The 26,298-nt window shown below is 46.2% G+C and overlaps 1 protein-coding gene across 3 annotated transcripts; it reads left to right on the top strand.

The window, feature by feature from the left end:
* Positions 1 to 3,915: 3,915 nt before the first annotated feature.
* On the top strand, positions 3,916 to 16,443 carry LOC117145954 (homeobox protein prospero). Of its 3 annotated transcripts, none has more exons than XM_033311841.1 (5): positions 3,924 to 7,939; positions 8,423 to 9,324; positions 10,137 to 10,291; positions 14,462 to 14,606; positions 14,857 to 16,443. In XM_033311841.1, the coding sequence occupies exons 1-5, from the start codon at positions 4,339 to 4,341 to the stop codon at positions 15,034 to 15,036; spliced, it is 4,983 nt and encodes a 1,660-aa protein (XP_033167732.1). In that variant the 5' UTR covers positions 3,924 to 4,338; the 3' UTR covers positions 15,037 to 16,443. The 3 variants fall into 3 exon arrangements, with proteins under 3 accessions (XP_033167730.1, XP_033167732.1, XP_033167731.1); XM_033311840.1 differs by having other exon boundaries at positions 8,423 to 9,383; positions 10,109 to 10,291; XM_033311839.1 differs by having other exon boundaries at positions 3,916 to 9,324.
* The last annotated feature ends 9,855 nt before the right edge of the window (positions 16,444 to 26,298 follow it).

The following is a 26,298-nucleotide window of genomic DNA, read 5'->3' as shown; positions in this document are numbered from 1 at the left end:
ACCCCGTTTAACCAAAAATCACGGAGAATTCCGGGCAACCTACTTCTGTGCGGCTAAGTGCAGCGGGAAAACCTTGCCGCGCACCACTCGAAAGTATCGCACGGATGTCGTATCTATGGACCGCCATATGGCGAACAAACGGCGATATCTGTGAGAGTGTTTCCATGTACGAGTATCTGTATCTTATCTGGCAGTTGGGGTATTAGCCAAGAAGCGTGCACCCCATCCTCCAGCTCTGGGCTCCGAAAGCCAGCAGTGGCCATAACAATAACTGAGACTGGGCTGACATCATAATAATTCGAGTTTACTGCATCGCCATCCCGACCGAGAGACCTTTTGGCAAGTTCGGTGGAAACTTTTCGCATAAAAGCCCTGTTGGAGACAGCGACTGGAGAAGGCAGAGAAGGACATTTTCTTTTAGCACAATTCGCTTCACAAAGTTGCTGCCAATTCTGGTGGAAACTACTGCCAACAAACTTTGCAGCAACATAATTTTAATGGTTTTGTGGCTGGATTAGAGCTAGCAAGCTGCAACTGCATTGCCAATGAATGCCAAAACAAGTTGAAAGGTGTTCCTGAACTTTATTGATGTCGTCGACTTCGGGCGACTTCCGCACCACCCGTTAGACAAATGGGAAATGCTATCAGGTAAAAATCGGTTCCCGACTGGATGAATGTCAAATGCCACCACCACCAGCACGCCCTTCGGTTCCGTCTGCCTGGGCTCGCTTCTTCGCCTCCTCGATTCCTTCTGCCCTGCCCCTGCTCTTCATCCTCGTCCTCCGCCTCCTCCTTCTCCACCTCTGCCTCCTCCCTTCAGCGATCCCCAGCGTGTGCGCACGCGCATTGAGGCATAGACGAGCGAGTCCAGGTGTGCTCTGATCATCGTTCGACGCTCGTGGCTTCAAGTACGTGCCATAAACACAGTCCGCACACCTAAAAAAATGGTTTAAAAAGTTGAAAGTCTCACATTTATAAAAAATACCCATCTAACCCGTTTGAAACTCCAAAACTTCTTTATAAACATACCTTAAAATATTAAAAAATACAATTTTATGCCATGCAGTAAATGAATATGTTAATCAACTTTACTTTTTACACTTTTCCATTTTTCAATCTCAGTAAAACCCTTAAAACTAATAGTTGTAAAGAAAACCTTAGTAATGAATAACCAAAACCAACTCCCTATTATCCTCAGTGTACCGAATCTCCCCTTGCTCTCGAGCAATATTTTGCGATCATCAGCTGTTGGCTGTGGCGATCGTTTCCTTCCGCATCCGTATTGGCATAGGGGCTGCAGATTTTGTCTCGGTTTCGCGTTGCTCTTCGTGATTTCCCCCGCACCATTTGCCCATTTTCCGTTTCCAGCGAATCTCAGCTCGCCAGATTGCTTTTTAATCTCGCAGAATGGATCTTTGAAGCGGAATCGTAATGCCTAATTGCCGCTAGTTCGTTTTTGGGACAGTTTTTTGTTTTAACGGATTTTAGGGTCACTTGACCGTAACACAATACCAAACTACCCCACCCCCCGCAACTCGACCAGTGGGCTCTTTATGAGCCAAAGCATATTTTAATGATGACACCCGACCACGAGAAGGATAGGATGTACGGAACACATGGCCGTGCCACACTTCGGTCGTTTGTGCGATGAGTACATTACCGTGTGCCGCGATCTGTGAAGGCACATTCCAAAGCACACTTTGAGATATATGCATGTATGTTTGTTTGTATATTCATACCCCGACATTGCCCCGACACTGCCCCATCCATGAAACCCAGGCGCCTCCCTCATTTCCAGCGCATGCAAAGTATCCGAAGTTAGCGTTTTCCATCGGAACATGAACGGAAAATGTGTTAAGGTCGTAATTATCTGCGCTGTCGTTTGTAGGTGGAAGTTCGCCTCAGCTGGCAACTTTCTTTGCTCCTCGTTCTCCTTTCTTCTCCTCGGCCAGCACCATATGGTGGCCCTCCATTTACTCCTTGCGGGGTTGAAGCTAGAAAGAAAGGCCCATTGATAACGCTCCTAGACCGAGGCAAGCCCATACCAAGGTGCATTGAACTTGGCTATGCCAACTGTCTATTGCAGGAATTGAAAAGTATCTTGGGAAAGCGCTCCTCGAGGAAAGGTGGTTAACATAACGAGGCAATTAGGTAGTTTTCTTCGACTTAAGTATGCGGGCGCGTGGCTTCAATCTACCTATCAGATTGTACAGCAAGAAATAGATAATGTGTCTTGTAAGCGGATTTTTTATTTGAATATTATAAAGAGAGTGCTCTAGTACTCTATAATATATTAGGTATATGTATGTAATTAGAGAGTACTTAAGTAACCTTTAGTTGCTTTTCCATCTAACTAACTAACTAAATGTACCTTTCTCTTACAGGAGGATCTATGATGGACGACAGAGAAAAATAACGCTTTGTTTGTGGTAAATTTGTGCTATTTCCAATACCTCGATCTACTGTGCATAGGAATGCGCCCCTGCCCTCCTCTAGACCAAGCCCAACTTAATAAGTCCTGCATAGGGGTGGCTGTTTACTGATCCTGTCCCCTTGCCCGTTGCCTCTTTACCCTCTTTGCGTCCGTTCTTGTCCCTCCGGGTTGTCCTTGCAAGCTGCAGACTGGAGGAAGTACAGTTGCCCAAAAAAGGGATCGAAGAACGGAGGGGTGGCATCCGTTGACATTGACTTGAACCTACGGGCTGCATTCCATTGCACTCGCAATTGAAATCGAAGAGCCCGAAAGTCGTAAACGCGGCCTGCCAAAGGGGAGGATTCTGTTTGGTGGTTCTTGGAAAATGCACATGGCCCCTAGACACTGACGACTCGTATCGTATGCGAGGCATTTAAGATACACACACTAAGTGTGATCGATAGTCGATGCTTTGACGCATTTGGCGAGTTCCAAAGTCCCCAGTATTGATTATTTCGAGTGCCTACGCATTCGACCCATGGCCATATGCAAAGTATCTACGTGTCTGTATCTGTATCTGTGGCAGAGAAAAGTAAGTCAAACTTGTTTATCAGCGAAAACGAAGTGACTTATCTTTATTTTGTACAAAAACAGAAAGGGGCGGGTAGACACACTGACTCACACTCATCCTCACACTCACACTCCCACCCCCCACTCACACACTCTCACACACTCACACACACACACCCACATATACAGAGACGAACAGAGAATAAGCTCAAGTGGAGAAATTAGATAAAAACCTGTCTGGGGCGGGAGGGTTGATGGGCTGCGCTGAATTAAGGACACCACCCGGAGTAACCCACCCGCCACAGCATCACAGGATCTAACAGCCATCCCCTGGACAGCCCCAAACCGAGCACCAATCAAGTGGCCACCCAAACCAGAAGCTTTTGGCCAGCCACTTTTACTTTCCATTTAAACACTCAGACCCATTTTTCCACAGCAGCTATTCCAACTTACGCCTTCCATTAATTTTACAGAAAGATTTTTGAGCGCAAGCAAGGATTATTAAAACGAAAACCAAGCCAAACCAACTAAATACCCAAAACGACAAAAATCGACAAAAACGACGATAAACGAACAAAAATCCCAAAATTCATTCGCAAGTTTTTCGGGCCAAGCATCGAAAACACACTTTTGAGATTCAAAAAATCAAAGCGAAAGAAACAAAAACAAACTGGAAAGGAGCCAAAAAGGACTGGAGAAGGAGAACGGGTGTAAAACGAAGGGAAAAACAAATCAAATTTAAATAAAATTAAATGCAAAGGACATTCGCATGTGTGTGGTGGTGGAAAGAAAATTCAAAACAAAATTCACAATTAGAAAACGCAGGAAAAAACGTAGAAAACGCAGACACAAAATCAAGAGTGCCAGCAGCAACAGCAGCAACCAACTGTCAACAGCGGGAAGAATTTTGAACTGGAACATTTCGACCAAAAAGTTGGACGACAGCAAAATTTCAACGTTTGGCGCACTACAACACAGCAGCAAACAGCAGCAAGGACATCGCGGCCAGGCAGCCAGGATTGCAGGAGCGAGCGGTTTTGAAAGCGCAGCACACATCGACAAACCCTTCTCACACGGACTAGTACTCACAATCGGACCAGGATACCTTTTGGCTTAGAAAGCGGCCCAAGGAAAAGTCGCAGCCAGCAACTTAAGCCTGAAATCACGCATACGCCGCGGCGAACTCTCGCTCTCTTTGCCGGAACGAAGGGGTATAGCCAGAGAAAAAGCAGCCAATCCGAGGAAGCGGTTTGGCCGAGGGGCAAGGCAGAGAAAGCAGCGAAAGCAGGAGCGAAATCATCGAGAGCTGAGAAGCGCGAGGCGAGAGAGCTGCTGCTGCTGGTGGGCATCATCTTATGATGTCATCAGAGGAGTACGAGGCGGACTGTTTTGGTTTGTACAGCGATGAGAACAACGTGCTGCTGAAGGCAAACGAGCCGGAGACAACGGCCACCAAGCAGCAACATCAGCCACAGTTACAGCAGCAACAGCAACAGCACCATCAGCAACACCAGCAACCACCGCCGAGCAGCAACGGCCACACGTCACCAATACCCTTACAAGTCAACGGCGACGGCAGCGCGGCGAATTGCGGCGAGAGCGGCAAGACTAATACCAATACAGGCAGCCACAGTCACAGCAACAGCGGCAACACCAACACAGACGCAGACAAGGAGCAAGAGCGAGAGAAGGCGAAGGAGAAAGCGAACGAAGAGGAGGCCGAGTCCGACGATTCCGACGACGACGTCGTGGTTGTACTCGAAGGCTGCGAAGGCAACGCCAGCAGCAGCAGCAACAGCAACGCCAGCAGCAACAACCATAAGGCAGCGGCCACGACGACGACGGCGACGACGGCGAACCATTGTAATCGCAGTGGCGGCAGCAGTCGCAGTCATCGCAGCGCCCGCAGTAGTCGGCAAATCAGTCAGTCAACGGCCGTCGGCAAGACAACAACGTGCGCGGCTAAAAAATCAACAGCAGCACAGGCGCCCACGACAACAGCCAAGAACTCGAACGCTAGCGTGAACGTGAATTCAAACGGTAGCGGAAACGGAAACGCGAACAGTAAAGTGAATCGTCGTTCGCGTCAAAGATCCTTGAGCAAAGACATTAACAATCAGCCAGCGAGCAGTAATAGCAATAGCAACAGTAGTAACAACAGCAGCAACAGCAACGGCGGAGCAACGGCAACCGCTGCTGGCTTCATGAGTAGCGCTGCCGCGGCTGCTGCGGGTGCCGCTGGTGGAGGAGCCCTGTTCCAACCACAATCGGTCAGCACGGCCAATAGCAGTAGTAGTAACAATAACAATTCGAGCACACCGGCTGCTCTTGCCACCCACTCGCCCACGAGCAACTCACCAGTTTCGGGCGCCAGTTCGGCATCGTCCTTGTTGACGGCCGCCTTTGGCAACCTGTTTGGTGGCTCCTCGGCCAAGATGCTGAACGAGCTGTTTGGCCGCCAGATGAAGCAGGCCCAGGACGCAACGAGTGGCCTGCCCCAGAGTTTGGACAACGCCATGCTGGCCGCCGCCATGGAGACGGCCACCAGTGCCGAGCTGTTGATCGGCAGCCTCAATTCCACGTCCAAGTTGCTGCAGCAGCAGCACAACAACAACAGCATTGCTCCCGCCAACAATACGCCCATGAGCAATGGCACAAATGCATCGATCTCGCCGGGATCGGCCCACAGTTCCAGTCACTCGCATCAGGGTGTCTCGCCCAAGGGAAGTCGCAGAGTGTCGGCCTGCAGTGATCGCTCCTTGGAGGCGGCAGCTGCTGATGTTGCTGGTGGCTCGCCGCCACGAGCGGCATCGGTGAGCTCGCTGAACGGTGGAGCCAGCAGTGGGGAGCAGCACCAGTCTCAGTTGCAACACGACCTGGTGGCCCATCACATGCTGCGCAATATACTGCAGGGCAAGAAGGAGCTGATGCAACTGGATCAGGAGCTGCGCACCGCCATGCAGCAGCAGCAGCAACAGCAGCTGCAGGAGAAGGAGCAACTCCACTCCAAGCTCAACAATAATAATAACAACAATATTGCTGCCACCGCCAACAACAATAATAACACCACCATGGAGAGCATCAATCTGATCGACGATTCGGAAATGGCTGACATCAAGATCAAGAGTGAGCCCCAGACGGCTCCGCAGCCACAGCAATCGCCGCACGGAAGCAGCCACAGCAGCCGGAGTGGGAGCGGCAGTGGGAGCCACAGCAGCATGGCCAGCGATGGTAGCCTGCGACGCAAGTCCTCCGACTCCCTGGATAGCCACGGGGCTCAGGACGATGCGCAGGACGAGGAAGATGCTGCGCCCAATGGCCAGAGATCCGAGAGCAGGGCTCCGGAGGAGCCACAGCTGCCCACCAAAAAGGAGTCCGTGGACGATATGCTTGACGAGGTGGAGCTCCTGGGTCTGCACTCCCGCGGATCCGATATGGAGAGCCTGGCCTCGCCCAGTCACTCGGACATGATGCTGCTTGACAAGGACGATGTCCTGGACGAAGACGACGACGATGATTGCGTGGAGCAGAAAACATCCGGCAGCGGATGTCTCAAGAAACCCGGCATGGACTTGAAACGAGCTCGCGTCGAGAACATCGTTTCGGGAATGCGATGCAGTCCATCCTCCGGATTAGCGCAGGCAGGACAACTGCAGGTAAATGGCTGCAAGAAGCGCAAGCTCTACCAGCCCCAGCAACACGCCATGGAGCGTTATGTGGCCGCCGCAGCTGGTCTGAATTTCGGCCTCAATCTGCAGAGCATGATGCTCGACCAGGAGGACAGTGAGTCCAATGAGCTGGAGTCCCCGCAAATCCAACAGAAGCGTGTGGAGAAAAATGCCCTCAAGTCCCAGCTGCGATCCATGCAGGAGCAGCTAGCGGAGATGCAGCAGAAATATGTGCAGCTGTGCTCGCGCATGGAGCAGGAATCCGAGTGCCAGGAACTTGACCAGGACCAGGATGTTGAACAAGAACAAGAGCCAGACAATGGCAGCAGTGATCACATCGAGCTGTCGCCCTCGCCCACTTTGACCGGAGATGGTGACATTAGTCCGAACCACAAGGAGGAAACTGGGCAGGAACGACCTGGTTCCAGCTCGCCCTCACCATCGCCCCTAAAGCCCAAGACATCGCTGGGCGAGAGCAGCGACTCTGGCGCCAACATGCTGTCCCAGATGATGAGCAAGATGATGTCCGGCAAGCTGCACAATCCACTAGTGGGTGTGGGTCATCCCGCCCTGCCCCAAGGATTCCCTCCACTGCTGCAGCACATGGGCGACATGTCGCACGCGGCCGCCATGTACCAGCAGTTCTTCTTCGAGCAGGAGGCGCGCATGGCCAAGGAAGCCGCCGAGCAGCAGCAGCAACAGCAGCAACAGCAACAACAGCAGCAGCAGCAACAGCAGCAGGAGCAACAGCGCCGTTTCGAGCAGGAGCAACAAGAGCAGCAGCGGCGCAAGGAGGAGCAGCAACAGCAGATCCAGCGCCAGCAGCAGCACCTGCAACAGCTGCAGCAACAGCAGATGGAGCAGCAACATGTGGCCACTGCCGCCCCCAGGCCGCAGATGCACCACCCAGCGCCCGCCCGCCTGCCCACACGAATGGGCGGGGCTGCTGGCCACACGGCCCTCAAGTCCGAGTTGTCTGAAAAGTTCCAAATGCTGCGCGCCAACAACAATAGCTCAATGATGCGCATGTCGGGCACAGACCTCGAGGGACTGGCCGATGTGCTCAAGTCCGAGATCACCACCTCGCTGTCCGCTCTGGTGGACACCATTGTGACCCGCTTCGTCCACCAACGGCGGCTGTTCAGCAAGCAGGCGGACTCCGTGACCGCGGCTGCCGAGCAGCTGAACAAGGACCTGCTGCTGGCTTCGCAGATCCTCGACCGGAAGTCACCGCGCACCAAGGTGGCGGACAGGCCCCAGAACGGACCCACGCCCGCAACACAATCAGGTAATAATGGTTCACTACTCCTAGCTAATAGTCAAATGCCCTCCCAAACGCCCGCGAGCGGTTCGAGTGCGCAGCAGCAACAACAACAGAATGCCCAGCATCAGCATCAGGGCTCGCAGCAGCAGCAGCAACAGAATGTGGTGCAGCAGCAGAATGTGGCGCAGCAGCAGCACATGCAGCAGCAACAGCAGCAGTCGCATCCCTTGCTGCCGCCCAACTGCCAACAGTTGATCTCCGCCCCTCGCCTAAATGGCAGCCAGTTATCCTTCGCTTCGCCCGCCGCTGCTGCAGCCGCTGCAATGGGTCTGCAAATGCACCATGCCGCCGCAGCAGCAGCAATGTCCGCCCAGCAGCAGCAGCAGCAGCAACAGTCGGGGGATCCCGGCGCGAATACTAACCCAAACAGCGGGCCAGCAAACCCAACTAACAGTAGCTTAAGTACCCTTAATATACCGCCACCTCACATACGTCCTTCGCCCACAGCGGCTGCCATGTTCCAGGCGCCCAAAACGCCACAGGGCATGAATCCGGTGGCCGCCGCCGCGCTCTACAACTCGATGACCGGACCCTTCTGCCTGCCGCCCGATCAGCAGCAGCAGCAACAGACCGCCCAGCAGCAACAGTCCGCCCAGCAGCAGCAGCAGAGCTCGCAGCAGACGCAGCAGCAGCTGGAGCAGAACGAGGCCCTCAGCCTGGTGGTGACACCAAAGAAGAAGCGTCATAAGGTGACCGATACGCGCATCACGCCGCGCACCGTCAGCCGCATCCTTGCCCAGGATGGCGTGGTGCCGCCCACCGGAGGACCACCGTCAACCCCCCAGCAGCAGCAACAGCAGCAGCAACAGCAACAGCAGCAGCAACAACAGCAACAGCAGCAGCAACAGGCGTCGAACGGCGGCAACAGCAATGCCACGCCCGCCCAAAGTCCGACGAGGAGCAGCGGAGGAGCCGCATACCACCCGCAACCGCCGCCACCACCACCACCCATGATGCCCGTGTCCTTGCCCACCTCCGTGGCCATACCTAATCCCTCGCTGCACGAGTCCAAGGTCTTCTCGCCGTACTCGCCGTTCTTCAATCCGCACGCAGCCGCTGGCCAGCCAACGGCGGCCCAGCTCCATCAGCACCACCAGCAGCACCACCCGCACCACCAGTCCATGCAGCTGTCCTCGAGTCCGCCGGGCAGCTTGGGCGCTCTGATGGACTCGCGCGACTCGCCGCCGCTGCCCCACCCGCCGTCGATGCTCCATCCCGCCCTGCTGGCCGCCGCACATCACGGCGGATCGCCGGACTACAAGACCTGCCTGCGGGCCGTCATGGACGCCCAGGATCGCCAGTCCGAGTGCAACTCGGCCGACATGCAGTTCGATGGCATGGCTCCTACTATATCCTTTTACAAACAAATGCAACTTAACACAGAACACCAGGAGTCGCTGATGGCCAAGTGAGTTTCCACCTAGTCCACCGTGTGCAGCAGAAACGAGACAGAGAGAGAGAGAGAGAAAGGTAGAGACGGGTAGAGAAGAGTAGTAGTAGTAGTGGTAGAAAGGAAGGTGGAAAGGGGCCAGGTACTTAACCCGACCCCGGACCTCGCTTACAAAACGAAACCAATCAAGTGTCTTCTTCAGTTTATTTATTTCCCAACTAAATTCTTTTATAAAATGTAATCAAAACCTTATTTATTGCCCCGCCGCACACTTAAGCCCCCAAAGACCCTCAAGTCATCATCATCATCGACTTGGCCTGGCTTGAGTTGCATTTCGCAACAGCCACAGAAATGGAAAAAATCAATGACGAGCAGCCAATCGAAAGAGCTGCACTCGTTGGCCTCTTACTAGCCCCCATTTCCATGCCCATACCCATTCTCAATCCCAATCCCCTTCCGATTCCGATTCTGACTCTGATTCACAGCCGAGCTCAGCTTTTTCAATCAGTGGGCTGAAGGAGGCGAAAGCGGGGGCTTGTGCGGTGGCACCCTTAGACATTCATTATTGGCACTCGAAAGTGCAGCCACGTTAGACATTGCCAATCCAATCGAATATCTACATCTATACCTCTCTCTCCCTCTGTGGCTCTGCCCCACACGGACATGGAAATTTGGAAAGACAATCGACCATCCATCCGACACACATATCTCATTCATATACCCTATATCTATAACGCCACCAGACATTGCGAATCCTTGACTCCTTTGCACTCTTCTACATTGACACCGATGCACCTGCGCAAGGCCAAGCTGATGTTCTTCTGGGTGCGCTACCCCAGCTCCGCGGTGCTCAAGATGTACTTCCCGGACATCAAGTTCAACAAGAACAACACAGCACAATTGGTGAAATGGTTCTCGAACTTCCGGTAAGTTGTGCAATTAACAATTCCAGAACTATTTCTAGATCTAGACGTAAGACAATATGTATTAACCATTCAGCAGCATTCATATTTATGATTTCGTTACGTCGCGCCTGAGTTTTTGGACTTTTAAGTTTTCTGGGCGTTAGGCAGGGGCTTTCGTTACAAATTGATTGCCCAAATTCGAGACTGCCACCTGTCGAAACCCTCGACTTGCACTCAAGAAGTAGTCGGAGGACATGCAACACCATTCGGCTGTCATTCCGCGCCTCCAACTGTCAGTCCGTGAAATTGCGCAAGAAGTTGCCAAAAAGAGCAGAAAGACAACGACTACGGAAAAACGACAGCTGCCAGATAGTCCGTGGTGTGGGTAACTTCGGATATACGGTTATTCCGTGGAAGGAGTGGGCTGTTCTCAATGGAACTGAGCCAACGTGAAGTGAGGTAGGCCCGCATGCAGTCGCCGTGATTTGCGCGCCAAATCCGGGCCGCATCTGTCCGCCCCGAAGTGAATAACATGCCGAAGAAAAACAGAGAACCGAGCCGAAAACAGAGCGTGGCACAAGGTCTCACCTGGATTTATAACTTGCAACCCTCTTTCATCGCCGGCTTAGCAGCTGCCCGTCTCCGATTTGTCTAAGACATGCGCAACGTCTTAAGGAATTGTCCGCAAGACACCCTAAGAAATTCCCCTACCTGCGCACAATCGAACAGCACAAAAGACAACAAATCAAGACCCGGCGGCACGCTCGGGGTTTGTTCGGAATTTCTTATGGGGGTTGCTACCCTTGCGCGGTGTGCCCTAACCCTACTTTGCATGGGAATCGGGGAGTTGGCATCTTGTCTTTGCCTTCGACGACTTCGGCGACTTCTTGGGCGAGAGGTTAAAATGGGTGGGAATATTTTCTGATTTCCTAACTGGTACTCGATTGTTTTTTTCCGTTTTTTTTTTTTGCTTTTGGATCTTAGGGGTAGTTGGGATGTAACGGTTTTCTTTGCGTTCGTTTCTCATGCTGAGTTGCTTAGTTTGATTTTAGTTTTCATTGTTCTCGGGAAAATACTTTCCCTCTTAATCGTTTTCCCCCTAAATTAACCTAGGAAATGAATACTTGTAACCGCTTTCTGCTCTCTCTTAGCCACAAGTTAATATTATGAGTTTCCCACACTCACAGACACACTGCGAACACAGAACCACATACACAGACACTGGGGCTGAGTGCTCTAATAACATGTTGCCTAAAGTGGCCACTTAAGAAAAACGCAAGGGGTTAGGTCCCCCGTTTAGGATGCCGGTGAATGTGAGCTGGAGAGTCCGCAGGATGAGCGCCACGATGATGAGCTGCCACTCGAGCTGGAGAGCCAAGTGTGAAAATAGCGGAGAGCGAGGCCAAGAAACTTGTGGCGCTGGCATATTAAAAAGTGTTGCCTCCTTAAGTGGGCCCCACCCACGCACACACACACCAAACACCCCCTCTCTCTGGCCCCTCTGCCTCATCTGTGTGTGTGTGTGTGTGTTGGCTAATTAACAAAAGTGCCTTTTGTTCGAGGTCCTCAAGCAGGCCACTTATATAATTGCATTAGCTGCAGTAACTTCTTTTTGTGCTCGCCAAAATGCAAATAATGAAAAGAAAGCGGCAAAGGACATGCATTCACACACACATTCACATACATATGCGACCACAGCCCCACCGACACTCAGACTCCTGGCGGGCTAATTAGTTTGTTTGCCAGGATACATTCAGTGGGTTTCTTTGGCCGCTTTTCATGGCGGCAGCTACTTGAGAGTCTCGAGCACAATGGCCAGGGCCCTACTGGCAAAAGGCGCTCAAGGATACGCCCACACACATGCTAGCCCACTCGCTTACACTCACACACTCGCACATCTCACGCTGTTCTTTTTCCGTGTTTTGTTTCTCATCGAGCCGCTTTCCGTTTTTTTGAGGTTAAGTGTCCTTTTGGCGCTTAGAGCAGCTTCCCAGCCATTCCCCACCGCCCTCCACCTTCGACGCGTGAAAAGATCTTGCTGACAACAACAACAACAACAACAGGAACAACAGCAGTTACAATTATATAAATACACACTCACACATGCTACATACCACATTCAGACATTCAGACACTCAGATACGATACACGCTCCATTCTGTATATGTATATAGACGTATATGACTTGTACAGATGCTTATATATAGATACAATGCAAAAGTGTTGCCAATTACTTCATTAATGTATGAGGTAGAGATGTCTGCATATGTGTGGGTGAGTATGTGTGAGCTTATTAATAACATTCTACTCGTTCGTATTCGTAACCGTAATCCGTGATACGTGATTTATTGCGGAGGAAGTGAAGAAGAAGAAGAAGGTGCAGCGAAGAAGGAGACACACGCACACACGAACAAAAAACACACACACACACAGAAAACACTCACACACACTGGCACGCACACATTCAAGCGAAGTGAGAGTGAGTTAGAGGGGTGCGGCGTGGGTGAGAGATGAATGCACTTGACAAAGCAACGCCTGCCTGCCTTTCAACAAGTGTTTTAGTGGTTTTCCCTCTCCCTCTGCCGCGCTCACGCCTCACTCTCTCTCTCACTTGGTGCGTGTGTGTGGGTGAAGGCCCAAATAAATAGGCTACGAAATATTATATGCAAACTAATTAGCACTTCCGTCGAGCCGCAACGCCATTGCATCTGCACATCTGCAGTTCCACTTGCACGGCTTATTATCTAAATTAAGTGGCGCATTTAAAACCGCCAAGCCAAGCTTCCTTTTCCTGCCACATGTGGTTGCTTGCATAAGGATCGCCTCAAGCTCCTTTTCACGCCAGCCACAAAGCTAATTGCAATTCAAACCAAACCGAGCCCCAACCGAAACGGGGCGGGGTTGAGATCCTGGCAATCCCTAATAACTATGGACACCCGGCACAATGAACTGTCACACAAAACTGTCACACAGCGATTCCTTTCTTTCGGCCAGGCCAAGCCATCAGCCTCATTATGAAGCCATCCCAAAACCACCCACCCGATCCACACCCCCATCCCAACGCAGCACCTCCCTCCTGCTCTTCAAGTGCCAGCGCCTCCGGGGAGCCGCAAGGGGGGCGCGCCAATGGGCTGGGGGCCAGAAGGAAAAGATTTTCTATTTGCGCATTCTGCGCTTATTGTTTGGAAAATCAACACGAGCGCCGTGGCACAACATGAGAAATGCATTTGGCGCTTCTGCTACTGGGAAATCTTGAAATTAGCGCGATTATCGGAGCGTTGTCAGGAGGGGTCGATGCGGGAGGGTTGGGGCGAGGGACTCCAAAGGATTCCCAGCGAAAAGACAACAATTAGTGCGCGGCAGACAATGCAGGAACTGCGAGAAGAGTGGAGAATCAGGGGGTTGGAGGAGGCGGAGCAGCAGCAGCAGCAGAGGCAGTCAGGCCGGAAGACAAGCAATCACTTACAGTTGCCAAGTAAAGCATATACCCCCAGTCCTATCCCCCTGCCACATCCTCGCCATATCCCCTAGCGAATGGCAGCTCACACACAAATCACTTGACTAAACAAGGCGACGCAGCAGCAGTAGCAGCTACTGCGGCAGCATCGCGCTGCACTTGCTAATTAAATCCCCAACCCCCAAGGCAGTCCTGGGATAAAAAAAATAGGAAAGAAGGCAAAAACCGCAGCTAGAAGATGCCGCCCCGACTTGCAATTGTTATTGCACCACCACGAGCTGCTGCTGCACATTTGAGATTTATTAAAAATTCTTTACACACCCACACACACACCCAGCACACCCACAGCGACACCGACACATACACGACGCGCCTAAGAGTATGCAGCGAATTATTAATAATGTCATACTCAAACAGCTATCCAATATAATGCATTAAGGGACCCCTAGGCACAGAGTGAGCGAGATAGCGTGACTGAGCGAGTGGGTGAGAGAGAGAGCGAGCAAGCGACCGAAGCATTAGCGATTTCCTTTGAATTTGGTTTACCACTTTACGACTTTCCTCCTTTGTTTTACCCACCTCTCGCCTTGTTTCAAACCTTGATTACGCTTTTATTTACGTTTACGATTTTGTAAATTTGAATGCTGAACTGAAAAATATAAATAGAATAGAATAAAAAAAAAACCAAACAGAATACTGACCAAACCAAACATTCCTCATCTACGCATCTGCAGAGAATTCTACTACATACAAATGGAGAAATATGCACGACAAGCTGTCACCGAAGGCATCAAGACACCCGATGATCTGTTGATTGCTGGAGATAGTGAATTGTATCGCGTGCTCAATTTGCACTACAATCGCAATAACCACATTGAGGTATGCCAATAACCACACCCACACCCACTAAAACTCACACTAGCCCACTAACACTGACCACCCAAGACCCCAAGACCTCCGACTCTACATGCACACACACTCCCAATTTCCAAAAAAAAAGAAAAGAAAAATAATGATTTTCAAAATGAATAACTAAAGTGTGTGTGGATGCGAGCGTTAGGACCACTAACCAGATGACCAGTGAACCCCTATTCGGAGTTAGTCGCTAATCGAGAAAATCGGTCCACAGGTACCCCAGAATTTCCGCTTCGTGGTCGAATCGACACTGCGGGAGTTCTTCCGTGCAATACAGGGTGGCAAAGACACCGAGCAGTCGTGGAAGAAGTCCATATACAAGATCATCTCGCGCATGGACGATCCCGTGCCCGAGTACTTCAAGTCGCCCAATTTTTTAGAGCAGCTGGAATAAGTGGAGGAGTTGGCGCTGCCGACGCTGCCCTTGCCGCACCCACTGGGAATGCCACCGCCCATCAGTCCGGCCAGCACCTCCACCACCTGCAGCACCGCTACAACCACCAACTCCAGGCCCGGCAGCAGCCATCCGAAGGCGAAACGCAGGCCAAAGCTAAAAGGCTAAACCTGCGCAGGAAACACGACTGGATATGACCAACTACCCAGCAATAAAATCGAGGATAAACGATTCGACAAACAGTATCCACACACAGGGCAGAAACTTAGACATAGCTGAGAGATTTGCAAAAGCACACGAGTCGAAAACGCGTTTAGAAAACACACTGAGCAAAATATTTTTTCAAAAATTTCCAAAAACTACACAACTTGACACATATACATACAATTAAAACACACATGAACCTCAGCGAAAGAGTGACAAGAATATGAAGCATGTGGGCCACGGATATACAAATCCAGTGGGCCGATTGAGCAAAACCAAAACTTAACATAGAGCAGCAAGTCTTAATCTAATAATGTGAAATAGTGCAAATTGAAAGAAAACCTGAGCCACACACCTGAGAACACCCACACACCGAGCGTAATTTACAGGCAGTGTAAACTGTACTCGCCGTTGGTTTGTTAGTTGAAATTTTTTTGAAAATATTTACAGCAGATTACGTATACGTATGAATATTTAACAAATAGTTGAGCCGTCTAATGATCTACCGAAAGTTGACACACATTCCACAAGGAAATACCTACACAATAACCACACGCATTCCACGCACACACATACACACACGCTCGCATCGGTACGAAGTGTGTGTTCATTTGAGAGAGAGAGAGAAAATCGCTCGGCCAAACAGGAAGTGGTTTCTATCGCACTGCTTGGTCGACCGACTTTCCGGTAAGCAGTTTCCACCGCCCAGTTGCGCGCTGCTTTACAAAAGCAGGCCCAGCTCTGACGGCCGGAAATCGGGAATTAATCTTAAAAGTTTAAAAGTCACCCGATCACTAAGGTTGCTACTTCCCTTTATCCCCCATTTAAGCGCTAAGCATATATTCGATGTCTATTAAGCGAAACTAAAAGCAAAAACTAAAAAAAAAAGGTTAAGAAATTTGCGAAAACTATTTAGATTTTTAATGCGAGAGCCAGAGTTATTTGTACGAACAGCGGGCGTTAGGGTAGTTAAATTTACCATCTTATCTCTTACATTACGTTATGCGAACCTTCGACCAAAGTTAATTGTAAACATGAATCCCTTGAATACGATTTATTTTTAATCAATTCTTTTCCTTTAGTGCCCCACTTTCGAGCACGCATCTTAATTTTATAGAATAATCGACATACACACTAAAACACACCACAAACACACACACACACTAGTCTGTTATTTATGTAAATAATTTATACGTTTAGTTAAGTTAACGTTTAGTTTAATTAATTTACTTTACTTGGCCTTGAGTTGCAACAAAACAAAATATACACAAAACACCAAAAATACCAATTAAAAAATATGGTTTTTTCTTTCTCCTGATTTTATGAACATTTAAAAGTTTAAATCATAGGTCCCGATCTCTGGCTGGCTGAGATCGATCATGCACTTCTCACTCATCAGCACAGCAGACACAGCATGGAAAGTGGGCGGGTTTAGAGGGATATGTTTGCCTGCTCTCCGTCCGGCGACTTTTGGGGCTGGGGCGGGCAAACCCTGTTGTTCCTGCAGCCGCAATATCTCATCTCCGATTGCGGCTGCACAGCGACAACAGCAACAACATCATTAACTGCATGCAAAACATTTGAATATTTGGCACAGACAAAATCATATTCCTCGAACGAAACGAACGCAGCGAAATCGACCATTTCGGCCCAACAATTGCTCCGAGGAGCTCCATCAGCCAGCCAGCCAGTAGGTCAGTCAGTCTGTCAGTTACCAAGTCAGTTAGCCAGTTACTAAGTTAGCCAGCCCCGCACCCTAGCGCCCTCTGGTGGGAGTTAAGATTAGAAATGGATGGGAACACCGCTATAAGGAGCAGACGAGATCGCACCACAGCAAACCTTTCGGCCACAACAATGATCACGAAATTATTGAACAATAGTTGAATTTTAGCTAAAACTAAATTGAAACGAATTAAGCGAGTTTTTTAGGCTTAACCAGAGTTCCCATGGGGAATGTGAGCAAAATTTGATTGCACTTTGGCGTAACTATGACAAAATTAGTCGCGTTTAAGACGGTGAGTTTCCTAATCCGAGAAGCGAGATCGAGTGGAAGAAACTGAGGTTCTCTTCAAATCGAAATTGAAAGTGAAATTCAAGTTTGGATAATTGAAAAATAAAAAAATGCATTTGCGAAATTAGTATTTAGGGAATCGTACAAAGCAGATGAGGCAGGCAGAGGCATTCGCTAATCGAACTGAAGTTTAAGTTTATCGCATTACCAAGTTGAGTTATCTTACCCCTCAGTTTCACCCATCTTCACAGCAGACAGAAGTCGAAATTCAAGCCCGATTTTGGGGCACCAGGAGTGACGCGTTGATTGTTAATGCCTTTACAAAATTTACGAAGGAGCTGCTTTTGGCAATGGAGTTGAAATTTGAAAATGAAATTTGAAAAGAAATTTGGAAATGAAATTGAAATTGATCTAAATACAATTGTAACTGATTTTGTGATAGAAAAGTAACTAACAACAAACTAAAAATCGAACTAACTTCATTATTGTTTCGGATAAAACCAATATGGAGGCTTCGCGCAGAAGTCTCCATACGAAATTATTGATTGATGTAAAAATAGTTAATTGACAATTGCGAGACGAGCGAAATTATGAGACGAAACCATTTAGGCAATTTAAGGCGAATTAACAATAAACGTTTGGCTAACAAAACTTTAGGCGAAATTTTATCTTTAAGCAAAATTCGAAAATAGCGAGAAGCATCCGTATCTAAACCGTCGAAATTCACAAAGTTAACAGTAATACGAAGCAAAAAAAAGTAACTACGAATATAAGCACTCAAACCTTTCTGTTCTATTCAGTTTGAATCAGTTTTAGTCAGCGCTTTCTTTCTTTACCTCAAGGAAGGCGAATGAACCGATATACTTGCGTACCAACAAATGACACTGGAGCACACTTACACTTGCGTATATTTAATGCAACATACATATTTCATACATTTATACTAACATAAACATACATACTTAAACTTAAGTCAACAAATCAAAGGGGCGGACCAGCAAAGGGTCCGTCTCGAACGATAATTGGTTAATAAAAGCGAAATTAATTGAGAAAACAGAAAACACAAATGACGGCGCTTGGATTTTTCTTTACCAAAATTTAACCCCCACCTTTTTGGCCGCTTATAAACTACCCACATTTTTGGTTCAATTCTCCCCAACCAACCAAACGACCAACCTCCGTCAGAAGAATTTTTGGCATTTGTCACCGCAAAATTGGAACTGATTGGCAAGCACAACACCACCACCACCATCACACACCTCACTAACCCACAGCCACGAAAACAAGTTCAACTAATCGGTGGAGCGCAGAGGCGAGAAGGGTAAGCGAAATTCATTATAATTCATCTTATTCGAGCGACGCAAACCAAGCGAAAGAGACACCTGGCGGACGCGGACATCACTTGCGCCAGCCTTCAGCCACGCCCACCAAACTTCGGAATGCCCTTTCGATAACCACTAGGAAAGCGAGTTTATTTCCTCCAGATCAATCTTTCGGTGTTGGAAAAATTCCAAAATGAACTACAGATCAGCCATAGGCCAAAGCAAAGTTCCTTCCTCGTTTTTGGGCCAAGCTGCTGCCGCTGTTCGCCAGGTGCAGTTTACACCAGGTACTAAGTTAGCATAAGCATTTAGATTAAGTACAGCAGCAGCAGGAAACCAGACGAGAACCGGAAATGGACGATGGACATCCATCCGGACAAAGCAACCAATCAGCGACCCGTGTGGCCAGTGCTGGTCAACAGACCAGCATCGAGTTCACAGCACAGCAAATCCAAACTTAAACCATTAATGAACACTGCACGCAAACCGATAACGAAAACAAATCGATCAAATGATCGAGGCAGACGATGGAGCGAGATCGAGATGGAAGGCGAGATAAGTATATACCTACTACACGTAAACCAATTACCAAATATAAAAACAGACGCAGCCATATGCAATTTTAACTAGATTTTAAAAGCATTAATACCGCAGAATACCAAGCAAACCAAAAGAAAATTACCCAAAACATACCGATTACTGATTACTGAACGAAAAACAAAACCGATAAGAGAAATTGATCAGATTTGTACATAGCGACATTTAAACAACTACATACACGTAATTAAAATATTACTACAGTCTAAGCATAAGCGACCCCCAAAAACCCACTCAGAGCCCCTGAAAAGGACATTCTGGCCAAGGCCAGGACGATATTCACTCACAGCCTTACTGCATTGAAAATGCTCGCATTGCGATTTCCATTAGGAGGGAAGAACGAAGGGAAGAAGGAGTAGGGGATTGAGATAGGAGATGTGCCAAACCCAAATCGGTATATATATCAAGCAGATCCCCTTTGGCAAGCCCACACACGCACAAAACACTGAAAAGCAAATCAGTCAAACTTACACGTAGGGTACATACTCCATGGTAAATCAAAGCAAATCTATTCGTAACTTCAACTTCAGAGTAACCATAAGTTAGTTAAACATCCTTGGTTTGGAAAACATCTGATCACAAGACAGAAAGGACGAAGTAAAATAAAATACACATAAATTTGCAGTTTTGGTATACATGAAAATGAAAAATGAAACGAAAAATCTTTTTAACGATGAAATATTTCCAAAAAAGGAAACAATTGCGTTTTTTTAGTAGCAAGCGCGATTCTCAAAATTCCCAATAACTTTTGGCCACAAATCGAGTCACCGAACAATAAACAAAAACCGTTTGGATGTAACATTTTTATCACTTATTTGGCGTAGGAAGAATCAGACAGAAGAGTGTAGATGAGGAGTGTAGGAAGATTAAGCCGTGGCGCATCCAAATGCACCACATCTTTCTTTAAAACAAACTGCAATAGAGCAGCACACAGTGCGCATACTTTCGGCATGCACTGTGTGCCTGCACCAATGGACTTAGTTAAACAATCAAAATTCCTGCAATCATTGCAACAGCAACCAGTATTACTAACATTTTTCAGTTGATCAATCAGGAATCAATTTATACATCCTTATTTGTGAAGTTTATGAAGAAGAGGTTAAAACTTTTGGCTTATGACGTAAACCCAACTTTTCGGCCGCAATGAATATTGCCCATGGAAATTCTAAATTCGAATTGATATATATACAACAACATCAAAAAGCACATGAGAAAGTATAAAAATATAAAGAAATTGTTGCATAAACCCCTAAACAAAAACGATAACCGAATAAAAACAACGATAACGATAAACAAATACCTTAGTAACCGATAACAGTGAAGCAAGGGAGGATGAGAATTTGCAATTAAGTTTTAACAGCCAACAATAGCCAGGGAAACATACACAACTCGTATGTGATATTTTTAAGTTAATCTCTCACAGTTTTCCACAACCACAATAAATATTTTTACTCAAATATACAAAGCGAAGAAGCCTAGAAAACCAAACAGAATTCGAAATATGAAGGACAACAACAAGCCCAATTAGAAGCGACAATACATAAAATAAAGATTGGTATTAACAACAGCACAAAGCACTTCCAGCAGCAACTTTTTTTGGGTTGCCTACACATATCAAAGATAAATACGCTATATATACAATATGGATCGATAGGAGAGAGATATTTCTTTTTGTTGAGTCCTTAAGCCATCCTGAGTTCAAATTTTACACTGAATATAACTGAATATTTACCCATGATCGAATACAAATATAAATATATATACATATAAACCAATACCAAAACTAATCCATAAGTGTTTATAGTTGAATTTTGACAGAAAGCGAGGGAGGAGAATCAGATTTTATGCCACAGTTTCATTTGCAATAGTCGAGCGTGCCACGCACGAACCGGGATAATTTATAGTACAATACAATGCAACAAGCAGACAAACAAACAAACAAACAAATAAACAATTAAGCAACAGCAACCAATAACTTTTTATAAAACGATTTATATTTTTATACTCAAACTGAAATCAATCAACAACAACCGCAGCAATAGCCAATTAGCCAAATAAGCCAAAACTTTTAGTTCGTTCACCGAGGTTTTCAGTTAGCAATTAACGACAACAGCAACAATTATGTTTTCATTTACGAATCAGCAATCGAGCAGATCTGAGTGTCCCCTTAGAACCCATCCCAGTTGTTGTATATCCGATCACCGGTGGAGCCGAGCATGCCACACAAGAAATTGCCAATAGAAGTGCAGTCCCATGTACTGCCACTAAAAATCTTTGAAGACGAAGCCCCGAAGAAGATGCCTGCCTGCTGAACCCGAGGGAAGCGAGACCAGAGGAGTAGCCACAATCAAAACTTTATGCAAATCGTGCTTGGCCTGTCCGGGATTAGGATATATCTCAGCTGCCGGCGGTGGTTCAATCAGCCAATCGGGGAGTCACACTCAGATCACGACTCACATAGACAACAAGAATAAGTGATAAAAACCCTTTGTTTCACAATTCTCTTACGAGCAGGCCCAAACCAAATGGGCCAGATAACTTTGCGTGCGTTTAACTGGAACCGTTCCTGGTAACACGAAACTGAATCAAAAGTATATATGTACGTATATATACATATATCTGGGGGGACGTGCAACGCGCTGCGAAACGAACTGCAAAACTCCTTTGGTTTACTCTCACACAATAAAGCAAACAGTTACAGATACAGATGCACTTGCAGATGCAGCAGCAATAAACAGGTGAAAATTGACAAATCGCAACTCGAGACGGGGGTCGGACATGGCCCCCAGACAATAGCCCAGCAATATTATTATTATTTCCCAATCGGCGTCCTTTGTAATCCTTCGAGGATTAAAGGTGCGCCACCAGCCGTCGTCAACTGAAGTACAACCAAAACGAAATCGCACCCATTGGCACCACCAAGAAGCAAGCAGCCGCTGCATTAGTCCCCAGAAAGGATAAACACAAGAACTACAATAAATATAAATATAATTACCAGGAAAGGGCCCAGACGTTTGTCAAAATTCTACACGAAATTTTATGTAAAACAACTGTAGGAGCAAACGAAAAACGCAATTCCAACGAGCCAGCGAAAGAGCTAAACAATCGATTTTCAGTTTCAAGTTTTTCCTTCTCCGGCCATCGATCCAGGTTTCGATCGATCGCCCATCCTATAATTTAAACGAGATAAAGGCGTGCCACGGGGCGTGGCATGTGTACAATATGTAAAGTAATTAAAACGTAAACCATGTAAACGAAGGCGATAAGCGAACAAATGAAACAACAATATTTATACAGAGACTGCAAACAAATGTGATCAGATATTTTATAATATATAAGTTTACAGAGCAATCGACAGGCAATATCGACTAGCTATAGCCAGCCGATGATGCTACCGATCAAATCAAAAGCGAAGAACAGCGATAGCGAACAAACACAGCAACAGCAACCACAGTAGGCGTTAAGGTAACCGTTAGCTAACCGTAACCCTAACCGTAACGAAACGAGAGCCGTAAACGTAAGCAACCGATAAACAAAAAAAGTATTTATAATGATATTTTTTACAATAGCATATACAACTAAATATATAGCAAAACGACAAACAAACCGAGCGGGAGCCGCAGCTGGCGAAAGTAACCCCAATCAGCCCTTAACCCATACCCTGTAATCCCTTTGAGCCGCCTTTATCCTGGATGTCCCGAAGGTCGAAGCTGCGGCCTTCACGCGCAACAGTTGCCTTTCACAGAAACAATTTACCGATTAAGTTATCAATAGTGAAATAGACAAGCCAAAACGGCGACCGCGCCCCCCACTTCCGGTAAACCCAGCAAAGGGGGCGTGGCGCCGCAATTTTTCCAACCAGTTTTCAGTTGAGCATTTCCTCAGTTCGTTCGAGTACAACAACAACAAAGGAAGAGGGTAGAGCAAAGTTCTTCAGTTCACGGTTCATACAAAGATTATACTTAGTTTTCGGAAGGAGTGGAGGAAAGTAGTGGAGCGAGGAGCAATGGAAGTGGAGACAGTGAAACGTCGAATGTCTTAGGATGGGGTAACCAGTAATACACAGCAAACCACATATATAAAGCAATCATATATATGTGAACAATATGTTTCGATTTAGTGAGTCAAGTTCTTCAGTTCGATCAACAAAGTTTGGAAGCATTTTCAGCTTGATTTGAACGATTCAAGCGTTATGGGAAATTGAACAATACTTCAGTTCTGAACAATAGTGCCGGTAACATTTATACGATAAGTGAAACTATATAAATAGACATATATATAAAATACATACTCTAGACGTCGTAATCCGTATTTCAGCATAGCTAACAAATGTTCTAAATGTACACTGAGTAAAGAAAATCCGGAACCCAAGCAACAAACCACAAAATAAAAACCAAAATGCAGATAAATCGAGTGAGTGAGAAAGGTAGAGGGTAATCGCCTGTGCAGCATTTTCCGAGCGGTACATGCAGATTGAATATTACCTGGTATTGACCGAGTGACCCCACAAAACCCCGCCCCCCGCACACGAACCACACACTCAACCACATTACGATCCACAACCTTATAAATATATATAACTTATTACTTATATAAGGACATAAACTCAAAGCAAGCAAAACAAAATAATAATAAAATACAAATACAAGATAATGGTAGTTGCTATTTTAAATATGTATTACAAAACCAACAAAAATGCAAAAAAAAAAATAACAAAGAAAACCAAACAAAACAAAACTAAATAAAACCGAATGTCAGTCGAAATAAAATGATCTTCAGCGCAAGCAGCAAAAGTCTCTAGTAAATGTTAAGCAGGAACCAAAAGCCAACCTAAGCAACAACAACAGCAGCAGCAGAAACCGATTCAAAAGCAAAGCAAAACAAAAGCAAAGCAAAAGCAACAGCAAATCAGTCAGACACACCTATATATTACCTTAATATATATAACGCAGTTTGTTCCAAGCCAAAATCAGTATGAGAAACTATATGATATTTGTATGCTTTTTTACTCACACCATATAAGCCAATTGGAAATTGGGACAGATCAAATCAGATCGGCAGGACCTATTCGCCAGGATACTCCGCCGCCTTTAGGTTTAATTTACGCACTCAGACACGCAGACACAGACACACTCGAAAAAAAAACAAAATGAACAGAGATACTACGAAATTGAATGTCAGCATAGGTATAATCGTAACGAGAATCAACTAAAATTTATACTCATAGTTTAGCAGTCGCCGTAATTGATTTATATTTTGTCAGCCACACGAAGCAGAATCAAACCGACAGACGAGACGAACTCAACTAAGCTAGATACAGATACAGATACAGATACAAAGAATATCCAAAAGATACATTAAATAGAACTCAACAGCAGCCACCTAGAACAAGAGAACAACAACCACAGTAACTACAACAACTTAATGCCGTTCAGCCAACAACAACATCAACCAGAACAACAATCGAGCAGGATCAGTTCACAGATGCAGCAGCTTACTTATAGTTTTTTTTTTCAGGATAATAAAGATAAAGATACATACACCATCTAAGCATACTTATAGCCAAGCCCAGCCCAAAAAAAAGTAACTCCAGACCACAATCAAAAGCAGAAACAGGTACAGATTTTAGAGCAGGATCAGAGAAGGAATGAGGAGGATGAGGAAACATTTCAATCAAGTGCTAGCATTTCGAAGAACGTTTTAACATTTCGGCTTAGAAATACGTAGAGATAAATTACAACTTTCGGCTCAAAAGCAACGCGCTGCATTTTGCAAAAGAAACCCAACAAGAATGAGAACTCTTGCACACATGCAAGACTAAAACGAACACCTATCATAAATGAAGTAAAACACTCTCGGCTAAGACTTTGGCGTGAATTTCGGAAAATAAATGAAGAAAAAAACTCAGACGAACGTTTTGATACAGACGAAGATTCAGACTGCGACATCAGAACTATTATGAAACCAAATGTGACCAAAGACGCGGTGCAAGCGGCCCAGTAGTTTTCCAGATACTTTCAACACTCGCAGACCCACAAAAAAATCATGTTTAGGTGTAAGTGTAAAATTATATATAAACGTATTTCGGTAATGTTCCTAATAAACATATGACACACATTCGCTCACAGACAGACGTGTGCGCATATATGCATAGGCATATTCAGAAAGGATATATGTGCGGATAAATTGCAGTTTCGGCCACACAGTAAAAATTCAGCATTTAACAGTTTGGCAAAGTAAATTAGCGGGTATAACAAAAACTAGGAAACAAAAATTGGTCTGCGAGCTCGATTAAGCTGGCAAAATTTAAAACTGGGCTGCTTGCAGAAAACATTAGAACATGTAAAATGAAATTAACTTAATTGTTTACAGGCAGCATTCTATGAGAAGATTACATTCAGATCGTTTAGATAATCTTATTTCCCGTTGAAAAGCAGACAAGATCAGTGCTTTTCAATCAATGACAACGCGTTTAAAAGCCCAAAAAAGAAAAAGGAAATCTTGCAAGTACGAAACAAATCACGAAATGAACTAAATTAAAAACCTCTCGGCCATGTTTGGATAATTCTCTCTCGGTGTAAACATTCAGGACAAATTTACAAAAAAAAAACAAAAAAAAACAAAAACCAAAAAGAAAAGAAAACTTTAGTATTAAAAAAAAGGGAAAAATACGAATTCAAAATCCAAAAATTATACGCAAAATTACTGAATTTTGGAACACAAAATTACGTAACAAAAACTTAAGATGTAAGCGAATGCAGCAAAGAGCTGCATTTCGAAAAGCAGTAGACGAAGCAGTAGTCGAAGCAGGGAAGTAAGCAGTAGAGAAAGCAGCCTAAAACCAGAACGGGAAAATGGAAAACGGAAAACTTTGAAAGAAATTTTGAAAACGTGTTGGAAAAATATCAGAAAAAGTACAAGCTTATTTTAAGCACCTTCGCGCCTTATCTTTAAGAACGTAAATAAATCGATGCAAAATGAGAAAAAGTAACCGAAACAAAGCGATAACAAAACACAAACTTAAATTAAAATAAATTTAATACGAAAACATTGTACATTTAGAAAATACGAGCAAAATTGAGCAAAGTTTCGATACATCTCCGGGTAGTTAACCTTATCTAAGCTTAA

Source organism: Drosophila mauritiana, chromosome 3R (genome assembly GCF_004382145.1).
Source record: "Drosophila mauritiana strain mau12 chromosome 3R, ASM438214v1, whole genome shotgun sequence".
Classification (NCBI taxonomy): Eukaryota; Metazoa; Arthropoda; class Insecta; order Diptera; family Drosophilidae; genus Drosophila; species Drosophila mauritiana.
This window is presented reverse-complemented; position numbering and strand designations above follow the sequence as displayed.